The following is a 12360-nucleotide window of genomic DNA, read 5'->3' as shown; positions in this document are numbered from 1 at the left end:
TTTAGCTGAAACAGGCACAGCATATGTGTACATGTTCTTTCTGTCTGCAAACAACAGGCCCTGTGTATTAATATATGTAGCTTCCAGTACATGCAAATGTACCACATTGCGAAGCATAAATGCCACTGAAGCAGTTACATAACCAAACAAGGTCTGCTGCAAAGCTGCAGTGCTGAACAATCAGGAGCTCAGTAAGTTTGGTAGACAGTGATGAATTATGATATAGGAGTTATTTTTCCGACACAAGTGACAATTTTAAGACTGTTGCATCCCTTGTGGAGGATTGGAATTTGCATGGTGGTTTCTATGAATCTTTCCCTGTTGTACATTTTTTGATACGACGTTGTCTATTCAGCAGATAATACATTTACTGCGGTGGATGACTATTGATTATGAGCATAAAACTTGGAAAATTGCTAAATTGGATTCATTACTTTCTTGAAATCTTATGAAACCAAATCTCCCAAGTTCTAACCAACTTCATTTTTTTATTGCAACCAATAGTTAATGTCTCCATAAGTAAAACTGATGGAGTAATTTTAATAATCTGTAAGTAACAGGACTAAATTCAAGTGGACATCATATATTGCCGGCCTGAAAGCACTCAGTTTCACTTAATTGCTAAAATGTAAACTTTTTAATAGCAAAGTACTAATTATTTTCTATCATTTCAGTTCTACAGTAAAAACAAATCTCAAAGTGGAGGTTTCCATTTCCTGATAGCAGTCATTAATTACTTAAAGATTATTGTCAGTAGGCTGCATGCTGCTAATTTAAAGTGTGTTGGGGATAAATGAGGCTGCTGTTTGTTGAATTTTTTGATGAAAGTTTTTTTGTATACTGAGCCCTTTGTTGCTTTAATGAATTTTTAAAAATTAAAGCAGTGAGCTTTAGTTTTGCATTTCAGTCTTCATGGGACCATCCACCCATAAGGCTGCTTGTCTCTCTGTGCAAGTAGTGGCTGCTATCTAAGAACTGTTTGTTTTCCCCATACAGGTGAAAAAACTAGATATTGCAGTGTTAATTGATAGCTGGAAAGCTTCCTTCAATATAGCCACTTGCCTTTGCCTTTATTGCAAAAGGCAGATATCTAAATCAATTTAGTAACATATTATACAAGTTTTAGAACCATTAGATATTGACCGATGGACACTATTCCTTCATTCAGTGCGGTTAGTTAGCTTCTCTTTATTCCCCTGTTCCTTTATGCTGATTCTTACAAATAATGACTATTTTCATGGAAAAGGCATTGAATAAACCTTTAAAGCCATATATTACGTCCATTGCAACAATGTTATGAATGGCGATTTTGACACATTTTTATGTTTCCGAACACTTATACAAATCACTTTTCATGAACACAATTTCCCTTTTGTGTGTGCTTTGGTCTTTGCTTGGATGAAGCTTGTATGATCAGTTGCAGAATAGAGCTGACACGATTCTGGTGTAACTTCACCAGAAATAATTGTGTAACTGTCTCTAAAGTAAAGGACTGTAAAGTAAATTTGGAGCTAAATAAAATTGCAGCTCATACTTGGAATACTGATGATGTGCTCTAGGTTATTAATATGGTGATGAACAGTTAATTTCCCAAACTTTGTGATTGAAGCTAAAGCTATTTGATATCCTCCAAAACCCAGAGCTACTGTTTGAACTCAGGTATTCAAATTATTTAAAGCATACAAATTTATAGGAAAAGGAGCTGAGCAGAAATTAATCAGAATTATGTGTGCATATAATATTGTCCAAACAAATTGATATGCTTAAGAACTTGGACCAAAACGATACTGTGATATTTGACTAAATCCTAGAAAATATGCTGCTTTTCTGTTATGATTGAATCTTTGTACGCATTAACATGTTTTGTTTTCATGCGTGCCAGATAGATTAAACTTAGCTGGTACAAAAATGCAAGAATCCAGTTTGGGCTAAGGTAATTTGCAAATTGTAGCCATCCTCCATTGGCTTGATTATTTTCCTGGAATCAAAGAACAATCTTTCAGTTCCTAAACAGTTCATTATTTGACCTGCACAGGGAAAAAATAAACTTTAAAGTGAATATTTTCCACTTAATTACAGAAGGAAAAAGAGATGATTTCAGTAAGGGTGATGAGGCAGTGGAAACACCACGTGTAGAACTAAGGAGCAACAACAGATGCAAGATTTTGGATCTGCCTACAGAACTCTGTGATATTGTGGGAGGATGTATAAGTATGGAGATCAGGAAAGCATGTAACAGGAATAATGTGGTTATAATGGGGTATTTTAATTTTCACAGATTGGGAGAAGCGGAGCAGTTCAAATAGTAAAGGCAATAAATTACTAGAATGTATATGTAAGAGTTTCTGGAACAATATGTTTTAGAACTGAAATGATCAAGGACGACTAAATTTAATGACTAGTAGCAAACCAGAACTGGTTAACCATCTGATGGTAAGGAAACATCTTACAAACAGAGACATACTTCAAAGAGAAAAGAAATAAACTGACCATAGTAAACTGAGTTTAACTTACAGGTGAACTTAGAATTATTCACGGGTGTTTTGTGTAATGCAAAACCAATTCATGCCCGACGAGGCAAAAGCTCCACTTGAGCATGTAAGCAACCATAGTCAACAAATGAGGTAAGGGACAGTATCAGCCTAAAAGAAGAGTCGCACAAATGCAAGAAAAAGTAGAAATCTAGTGGATAAGAACGATATTAAGAACAAAATGATAAAAAAAAACAATAAGGTGCAAAGAGAGAATTTGGGGGGGGGAAAATTGTAAAGCACATCTAAGCTAACAAAAGTTTTTATAAATATATTTATTAAAGGAAGTGGTAAGGAGAATGTGGCACCTGTGGGACAGATGCAGCTGGGATTATAATAGACAATCAGGAAATGGCAGGCTTAAATGAAATACTTGCTGTACTGTGAAAACGGATACCAAGAGGACAAAATACCAGCGATACAAGGGAACCTTTGGGGAAAAAAATTCAAAAGTTGGAATAAATTGGCTTTAATGTAAACTTTAAAATATTGTAATGGTGGAGTAATGGGACTTCGGAGAAGAATTTCAGTGACCTAATGGTTTCTACCTCAGGGCAAAATAGATGAAGAAATTGTAGCTTCATTAGTATTAAACTCACCAGGTTCAGAACTGTGCCTTTGGTTTGGATAATTGAAAATTATTCTGTTATTAAAGAAGAGAGGGGAAAGACGAAGCAGGAAACTTAGACCTGTTGTGGGGAAGTTAGTCTTTCATCACCGTGGATTTAATGCAGTCCGTCACTGTGGGAACCATGGCAGCTGGGCCCACTTAATTGTGGGAGAGGCCTCGCAGCCTTCCAGAGGTGGGATAAGATCCCCTGATAAGTCAGAGGGCAGAAGGCGATGATGTGGGATTCTTAGCTGCTGGGGGTGGGATGTCAATTGGGCTCATTAATGAGCCAATTGACACCCATTATCCCTGAGACCATTGCAATTTAGTGGTGCTTTGGGGATTTAACGGGAGCAGCATGACTTTCCTGTGCTCTTGAAAGGCTGCCCAGCAAACCCTGGTGGCTTTGCCAGCAGCCTCCTGGGGGAGGGTCCCTCATCAGATAAACTGTGCTTGATCAGGGCCCTGGCATTGGGAAGTGGGGCTGCTGAAAACCACTCCCCTCATTGTCTCCAAAACCCCTGTGCCCCCCCATCCCACTGTCACTCACCTTTAGCCTGGGGTTCCTTGACATTCCTGGGCCTCTGGGTACATTACTACCAGCAGCCACCACTCCCACTGGTAGCAGTGAGTGCCCTCAGTGGAGGGAGACTTCTTTGGCAAGGGGCCTCAATCTCGGGAGGCCCATCGGTGGCCACTTAAGTTCCTGAAGGGCATTTGATTCTGCCAGGATATGGTTTCACATAAGAGATTAGTAAACAAATAATAAAGGATGGAAGGTAAATTTGACAAAGGTTGTAAATTGGTTGAGAGGTAGGAGATAGAGTTCGGGATGAAGGGAATGCATTCTGACAAGGTGCACCAAGTATTCCCCAGGGATCTGTACTGGGGCTTCAGCTTTTCTCCATTGACTTGTATGAAAGGAAGAGTTGTATATTCCACTGGTGTCAGTTGACCCTAATTTAGGTGCATACTAGGTTGTATAGATGAAAACAAAAAGTTGCAAAGGCACATGGACAAATAAAGTGAGTGGTCAAAACTGCCAGATGGAGTTCAGTGTGGGGAAGTGTGCGATCCACTTAGGATCCAAGAATGATGTTGTATTTTTTCTAAATGATGTGAGACTAAGGATGATAGAGGAGAAAAAAGGATTTTAGTGTCCAAGAACATAAATCACTAAAAGCTAATGATTGGGTAGAAAAACTTAATAAAAAGTCTAATATAATTTGGCCTTTATCTCAAGGGGCTCAAATTCAAAGGGGAGGAAGTTATGCTTCAGTTGTACAGAGCTTTGGTTAGATCCTATCAAAAGCACTGTAATTTTGGGCATTGCACTTCAGGAAGGGTACAGTGGCTGTTGAGATGTGCATTGCAGATTCACCAGAATGATGGTAAGGCTTTGAGTTAAAATATGAGAGCTGGCTGCATAAGCTGAGCTTGTATCTGTTGAGTTTAGATAGTTGAGGGTAATCTATTTGAGGTGTTTAAAATGAGAAAAGGATTTGATATATTAAATGTAGATAAACATATTTCCTCTGATGAAGGAATCCAGAAAAATGGGATGGGCAAAGAGTTAAAATAAAAGCTAGAGTATTTAGGAATGAAATCAGGAAGCAATTTTTTGCACATGGGGTAATGGATATCTGAACTCTTCTCCTAAAAGACTGGCTGCTGGATCAGTCAAAATTTTCCAAGGTTGAGATCAATAGATTTTTGTTGGATAAGGATATGGAGGGTATATATTTCGAGAGATATAGAACACTGGTGGGTGTATTGTGTTTAGCTACAAAACAATCATGATCTAATTGAATGATAGGACAGTCTTGAGTGGTTGAATAGTTTACCCTGTTTCTATCAGAGGAAGCCACAAAACTGCAAATATAATTTTGCTAGGCAAGGGTATCAAGGGATATAGATCAAAGGTGGCTTGAGGCCATGATCTGACTGACTGAATAAGCTCGGGAGGCTGAATGGCCTAATTCTGATCTTATGATAGCAGCATCTGTTAGCTACATTAGAGCAATTATTGCCAACTTTTTGTAATCTGTCATTGGCTTAAATTTCAGAAAAATTTGATGGCTTTTTAGTACAATTTCTTTTTTCTTTTGGGCAATGTAGAAAGATTTAAATAATGAATACTGTTCTATTTAAGCATTGCCATTACCAAAACCTATTTGCCTTAAGAGAAAAGCTCTTTGTATGTTGGCATATCCAGTTGCATCATTTGGCTTCGTCAGTAGTAAAACATCTGGCTATGCAAAACTAACAGTTTCTCCAAAGCATTTACTTTGAGACTAGATTTTTAATCCTTTCATTGCTTGTAATATAGATGAGTGCTGTATGCGATAATTTGTATGGAACTAAGCATTTTATTTTTGAGGTAAAAACTGAAAGTTCATTTTGGCTGAAACACACCATCTAATTCTAGAATGAAACCGAAAGCCCATGATTTATTTCAAATCACTTTGTTTTTGTGACTTCTGGCTCCGAAAGGAAATGGTTGCCTGAAGTTCATCTGTTGGTTTTCGGACTTTTCTTTCCAGGAGCTATTAAAGACGAGCTTAATCTCTCTTGCAGTCGGGCTTCTTTGTGCCATGGTTCTTCTGCATTTGATAAGCAATGCATTTAAAGTTTTTGTGTTTAACATTTTACATTCAACATATTTCAGTACATTCACAGCACTCCCTGATTCATTATCACAAATGATGATTTGCAGTAGGTTCATTCTCTGTGGGTCCCTTTCCTGTAGTAGCACCTACTTTGCTTTTGTATGAGCATAGTCTGTTGTAGACTTGGATCTGGCTTTGTTAATGAAATATATTTAAAAGGTTATTCAAGTGATAGTTACTCTAGTTGCCTGTACTTTTATCTCAGTGTATGGACTTGTTTCAAATGCCATTTTAACTCTGAGCACGATCTCATAGGCAGAATTTTACGGCTCCTCCCACCAACAGGATTTTTCAGTCTCACCAAAGACCTTTGAATGCTTGCCACATTTTCTGGCCCTGCCCCTGCTGCGACAGGGCTGTAAAATTCCGCCCCATATTTTTACTTTGCAGTAAATAGACAAAATGTAAAGAATAAATTTAAAATTTGAGGTCGCCTTTTTTGGATAATTGTTAATGCACACTATGCTCGAGTTAAAAAAAAACAAAAAAGGCCTTTCAAAATTGATGAACTTAGCAGGTGCACAGACCTTAAACTTTCAGTCCTGAGCTGATTTCACCTCATGATTGTGTAGGAACATTCCCTTTTTACTATTTCAGCTTGTTCTGCCACTCACTTAGATTATGTTTGACTTGAACCTCAACTCCATTTACCCACCTGAGCATCATATCCCTTGATATCCTTCTCTAATAAAAATCTGTGACTTAGTCTTGAACGTTTCAATTGACTCAATACCATGGCTTGTTTGGAGAGAGGTACAAGTGCTTCCTCGTTTCATCCCTAAGTGGCTGAGCCCTAATTTTAAGATTGTGTATTATTCTGGATTTGCGCAAGAAAAGAAATAATTTCCCTCTATCTGCTCTTTAGAATCCTCCTTATAATTTTCAAGAAAGATAGGAAAGGAAGATGGATAGTAATATTGATTAAAGAGAGCATAACAGTGCAGGAGAGAGAGGATGCCCCAAAGGGTTCCAGAGCAGAATCTATTTGACCAGAGCTAAGATAGAAAAAGTGTAATTACATTGCTGGTGTAGTCTATAGGCCACCAACTAGTGGGAAAGATATAGTGCAACAAATTTGCAAGCAAGTTAGAGAAAAGTGCAAAAATTACTTTAATTATCAAAATATGGACTGTGATAGCACTAACGTAAAGGCCAAAGAGGAACAAGAGTTCCTAGAGTGTGTACAGGAGAATTTTCTACATCAGTGTGCTTCCAGTCGAGTGAGAAAGGAGGCACTGCTGGATATGGTTTTTTGGGAATGAGTTGGACCAAGTAGATCAAGTGTCAGCAGGGTAACATTTAGGAGGCAGTGATCATTGTATAATAAGGTTTGGGTTGGCTATGGAAAGGCATAAGGGACAATCTAAAGTAAGAATAAATAATTGGGAGAAAGCCAACTTGAGCGAGGTAAGAATGGATCTGCCCCACATAAATTAGAATTGAAGATTAGCAGGCAAAACTGTAACTGAACAATGGGCTGCCATTTAAAGAAGAGAGAGTTTGAGTACAGTCAAAGTATAATCACAAGAAGGGGAAAGGTAGGGAAAACAGATCCAGAGCTCCCTGGGTGACAAAAGAGATGAGAATAAAGATGAAGCAGAAAAAGTAACAGATGTCAGGTGAATACCACAATTGAGAATCAGGCTAAATAAAGAAGGTTTAGAAGGAAATTGAAAAAGCAAATGCAGGAAATGTGAGCATAAGAAGAAACTGGCAGCTAATGTAAAAGGAATCTAAATATCATCTATCGGCAAATAGAGGCAAAGGGTGGTAAGAGGAGGAGTGGGAGAGTGTGAGGGCGGTAAGAGGAGGAGTGGGAGAATGCGAGGGCGATAGGAGGAGGAGTGGGAGAGTGCGAGGGCGGTAAGAGGAGGAGGAGTGGGAGAGTGCAAGGGCGGTAAGAGGAGGAGGAGTGGGAGAGTGCGAGGGCGGTAAGAGGAGGAGGAGTGGGAGAGTGCGAGGGCGGTAAGAGGAGGAGGAGTGGGAGAGTGCGAGGGCGGTAAGAGGAGGAGGAGTGGGAGAGTGCGAGGGCGGTAAGAGGAGGAGGAGTGGGAGAGTGCAAGGGCGGTAGGAGGAGGAGTGGGAGAGTACAAGGGTGGAAAGAGGAGGAGTGGGAGAGTGCGAGGGTGGTAAGAGGAGGAGGAGTGGGAGAGTGTGAGGGCAGTAAGAGGAGGAGGAGTGGGAGAGTGCGAGGGGGGTAAGAGGAGGAGGAGTGGGAGAGTGCGAGGGGGGTAAGAGGAGGAGGAGTGGGAGAGTGCGAGGGCGGTAAGAGGAGGAGGAGTGGGAGAGTGCGAGGGCGGTAGGAGGAGGAGTGGGAGAGTGCGAGGGCGGTAAGAGGAGGGGGAGTGGGAGAGTGCGAGGGCGGTAAGAGGAGGAGGAGTGGGAGAGTACGAGGGCGGTAAGAGGAGGAGGAGTGGGAGAGTACGAGGGCGGTAAGAGGAGGAGGAGTGGGAGAGTACGAGGGCGGTAAGAGGAGGAGGAGTGGGAGAGTACGAGGGCGGTAAGAGGAGGAGGAGTGGGAGAGTACGAGGGCGGTAAGAGGAGGAGGAGTGGGAGAGTACGAGGGCGGTAAGAGGAGGAGGAGTGGGAAAGTACGAGGGCGGTAAGAGGAGGAGGAGTGGGAGAGTACGAGGGCGGTAAGAGGAGGAGGAGTGGGAGAGTACGAGGGCGGTAAGAGGAGGAGGAGTGGGAGAGTACGAGGGCGGTAGGAGGAGGAGTGGGAGAGTACGAGGGCGGTAGGAGGAGGAGGAGTGGGAGAGTACGAGGGTGGTAAGAGGAGGAGGAGTGGGAGAGTACGAGGGCGGTAAGAGGAGGAGGAGTGGGAGAGTACGAGGGCGGTAAGAGGAGGAGGAGTGGGAGAGTACGAGGGCGGTAAGAGGAGGAGGTGTGGGAGAGTATGAGGGCGGTAAGAGGAGGAGGAGTGGGAGAGTACGAGGGCGGTAAGAGGAGGAGGAGTGGGAGAGTACGAGGGCGGTAAGAGGAGGAGGAGTGGGAGAGTACGAGGGCGGTAAGAGGAGGAGGAGTGGGAGAGTACGAGGGCGGTAAGAGGAGGAGGAGTGGGAGAGTACGAGGGCGGTAAGAGGAGGAGGAGTGGGAGAGTACGAGGGCGGTAAGAGGAGGAGGAGTGGGAGAGTACGAGGGCGGTAAGAGGAGGAGGAGTGGGAGAGTACGAGGGCGGTAAGAGGAGGAGGAGTGGGAGAGTACGAGGGCGGTAAGAGGAGGAGGAGTGGGAGAGTACGAGGGCGGTAAGAGGAGGAGGAGTGGGAGAGTACGAGGGCGGTAAGAGGAGGAGGAGTGGGAGAGTACGAGGGCGGTAAGAGGAGGAGGAGTGGGAGAGTACGAGGGCGGTAAGAGGAGGAGGAGTGGGAGAGTACGAGGGCGGTAAGAGGAGGAGGAGTGGGAGAGTACGAGGGCGGTAAGAGGAGGAGGAGTGGGAGAGTACAAGGGCGGTAAGAGGAGGAGGAGTGGGAGAGTACGAGGGCGGTAGGAGGAGGAGGAGTGGGAGAGTACGAGGGCGGTAAGTGGAGGAGGAGTGGGAGAGTACGAGGGCGGTAAGAGGAGGAGGCGTGGGGCAGTGCACGGGCATTAAGAGGAGGCGTGGGGCAGTGCACGGGCATTAAGAGGAGGCATGGGGCAGTGCACGGGCGGTAGGAGGCGTGGGGCAGTGCACGGGCGGTAGGAGGCGTGGGGCAGTGCACGGGCGGTAGGAGGCGTGGGGCAGTGCACGGGCGGTAGGAGGCGTGGGGCAGTGCACGGGCAGTAAGAGGAGGCGTGGGGCAGTGCACGGGCGGTAGGAGGAGGCGTGGGGCAGTGCACGGGCGGTAAGAGGAGGCGTGGGGCAGTGCACGGGCGGTAAGAGGAGGCGTGGGGCAGTGCACGGGCGGTAAGAGGAGGCGTGGGGCAGTGCACGGGCGGTAGGAGGCGTGGGGCAGTGCACGGGCATTAAGAGGAGGCGTGGGGCAGTGCACGGGCGGTAAGAGGAGGCGTGGGGCAGTGCACGGGCGGTAAGAGGAGGCGTGGGGCAGTGCACGAGCGGTAAGAGGCGTGGGGCAGTGCACGGGCATTAAGAGGCGTGGGGCAGTGCACGGGCGGTAGGAGGCATGGGGCAGTGCACGGGCGGTAGGAGGAGGCGTGGGGCAGTGCACGGGCGGTAAGAGGCGTGGGGCAGTGCACGGGCGGTAAGAGGAGGCGTGGGGCAGTGCACGGGCATTAAGAGGAGGCGTGGGGCAGTGCACGGGCGGTAAGAGGCGTGGGGCAGTGCACGGGCGGTAAGAGGCGTGGGGCAGTGCACGGGCGGTAAGAGGAGGCGTGGGGCAGTGCACGGGCGGTAAGAGGAGGCGTGGGGCAGTGCACGGGCGGTAGGAGGCGTGGGGCAGTGCACGGGCATTAAGAGGAGGCGTGGGGCAGTGCACGGGCGGTAAGAGGAGGCGTGGGGCAGTGCACGGGCGGTAAGAGGAGGCGTGGGGCAGTGCACGAGCGGTAAGAGGCGTGGGGCAGTGCACGGGCATTAAGAGGCGTGGGGCAGTGCACGGGCGGTAGGAGGCATGGGGCAGTGCACGGGCGGTAGGAGGAGGCGTGGGGCAGTGCACGGGCGGTAAGAGGCGTGGGGCAGTGCACGGGCGGTAAGAGGAGGCGTGGGGCAGTGCACGGGCGGTAAGAGGCGTGGGGCAGTGCACGGGCGGTAAGAGGCGTGGGGCAGTGCACGGGCGGTAAGAGGAGGCGTGGGGCAGTGCACGGGCGGTAGGAGGCGTGGGGCAGTGCACGGGACCAAAAAGCGGATTTATAAACTGAAGCGGGGGCATGGCTGATGTATTAAATGAATACTTTGCATCTGTCTTTACCAAGGAAGAAAATGCTGTCCAGGTCAGATGCTGCACCTGAGTCCATTCCTATCAGTGCATTTGTAGACATTTAATTGGAATCAAAAACACTGAACTCCCACTGCCCTCTCTGGTTGGTTAGAATACCTCTATCAAGAATTAAACTGGGACCATCTGCTCTGAAAAGCTCAATACAGTACCACATAATATGTTTATTGACTTGCTCATTAGGAAGCTTGCAATTTTATTATTTATAGTTCTGTTTACCTGAGTATTTGTTAAGGCAGAGGGTGGTAATCATTTCTTCAATAATGTTTGCCTCATAAAATGGATGTCAGCCTTTCTTTAAAAGAAAACTTGCTCTGCAAAAATCTTTAACAGCCAATTAATAGTCTTAGCTGTTGAATGGAAAAAATGTATTTGTATTTTTCAGTTTTATTTCTCTCTCTCTCCCTTTCTAACAGGTCGAGAAACATTTTAGAGATTTGGAAAATCAGAAGTTAATGCAACAACGTTCACAAGCACAGCAAACACAGAAGGAAACTGCCTTGTCGTCCTGAGTGGCTTGGATAGGTCCTTTGCAGAGCTTGATCGGGGGAGGGGGGATTTTTTTTCCTGGGAGGGGGTAGTCCACATGTTTTCCAGGGAGAATCTACAGTGAGCTGACATTTCCACTTCCAGAACAGAATAGACTTTACAAAAAAAACATAAAAGACAACACCTATTGTAACTTGACTAACTATAAATTACCTTTTTCCTTTGTTTGCTTTTTAAACAAAATTTAAAAGTCAGATATTTTGTGAATTTTATTTTTTACATGTTCATTTGCTTTTTCATTTTGTCCATTACACTCTTTAGGTAGACCCTAAACTGCTGTTTGTGACCTACACAACTTTCCAAACATTTGTTAGAGTAACAAATCAGCTGATTGTAGTCATAGCATTCAAAGGAGGCGAAAGAAAAAGCAAAGCAAGAAGGTAATTTAACATGTTAAGTGGTTGTCCCATTTAGGAGAGATTTCCTTTTTGAGTCCTTTTTTGAGAAACTTATTCAATGAAGGAATAAGTCCAATTTTTTTTTTAAACGTCACAGAAAAGTCTTCCAGTGAAGAATTGAGTATCTGATGATGGAAGATTTGGCTCATTAGCTTATATCCTCTGACTGTGTACAGAATCGGTTTGTCTTGCTAAGACAGTGCTTACGGAGAGTGTGGCCGTTTTAAAGGATATAACTGTTCATGCAGTTTTGCATGTGTCATGTACTGTACACTTCATTAAATTGGAAGAAAAAGGTTGTCGCCTGGTCTTTGCATAATAAAATTAGACAGTAACAGTCATTTAAAAAGTCCTTTTTATAGGCTGGTGAAGAATCTATGATAATGTATATTTTTATTCGCAGTCCCTGTCAGCACAACACTATAATATAAATTGGAGGAATTTAAAAAACATTTTAAAGCTGAATCTGTTATTGTCTTATTTTGATTGAGAAAATGAAATTAAAGAGAGTAAGAAGAAATTTGTAACCAGTGTTCTTTATTCTGTACTTTTACTTTCCCTTCATGATGTTTTAATGGTTTGCCATGTGCCAAGGAATATCATTTTAATGTTCAAAACATTTTGAGGCAAGTAAATATCATTGTGGGATATTGAAATTTAGCACAGCCTGGAAATTTATAACCTTGATATCCTCCCCCAAGTTGAACCTTTCTGGATTATTTAACCAGTACTATG

General features: G+C 44.2%; 1 protein-coding gene across 1 annotated transcript in view; it reads left to right on the top strand.

The window, feature by feature from the left end:
• The window catches only part of LOC121269002 (protein LSM12 homolog), a 48502-nt gene extending 36357 nt beyond the window's left edge, over positions 1-12145 (top strand). Inside the window, exon 5 of the mRNA XM_041173351.1 lies at positions 11095-12145. Within this exon, the coding sequence (XP_041029285.1) occupies positions 11095-11190 (96 nt within the window). The 3' untranslated portion in view covers positions 11191-12145. The remainder of the gene's footprint in view (positions 1-11094) is intronic.
• Positions 12146-12360: the final 215 nt, after the last annotated feature.

Source organism: Carcharodon carcharias, chromosome 23 (genome assembly GCF_017639515.1).
Source record: "Carcharodon carcharias isolate sCarCar2 chromosome 23, sCarCar2.pri, whole genome shotgun sequence".
Taxonomy (NCBI): Eukaryota; Metazoa; Chordata; class Chondrichthyes; order Lamniformes; family Lamnidae; genus Carcharodon; species Carcharodon carcharias.
Note: the sequence above shows the minus strand (reverse complement) of the source record. Positions and strands in the feature narration are given on the sequence as shown.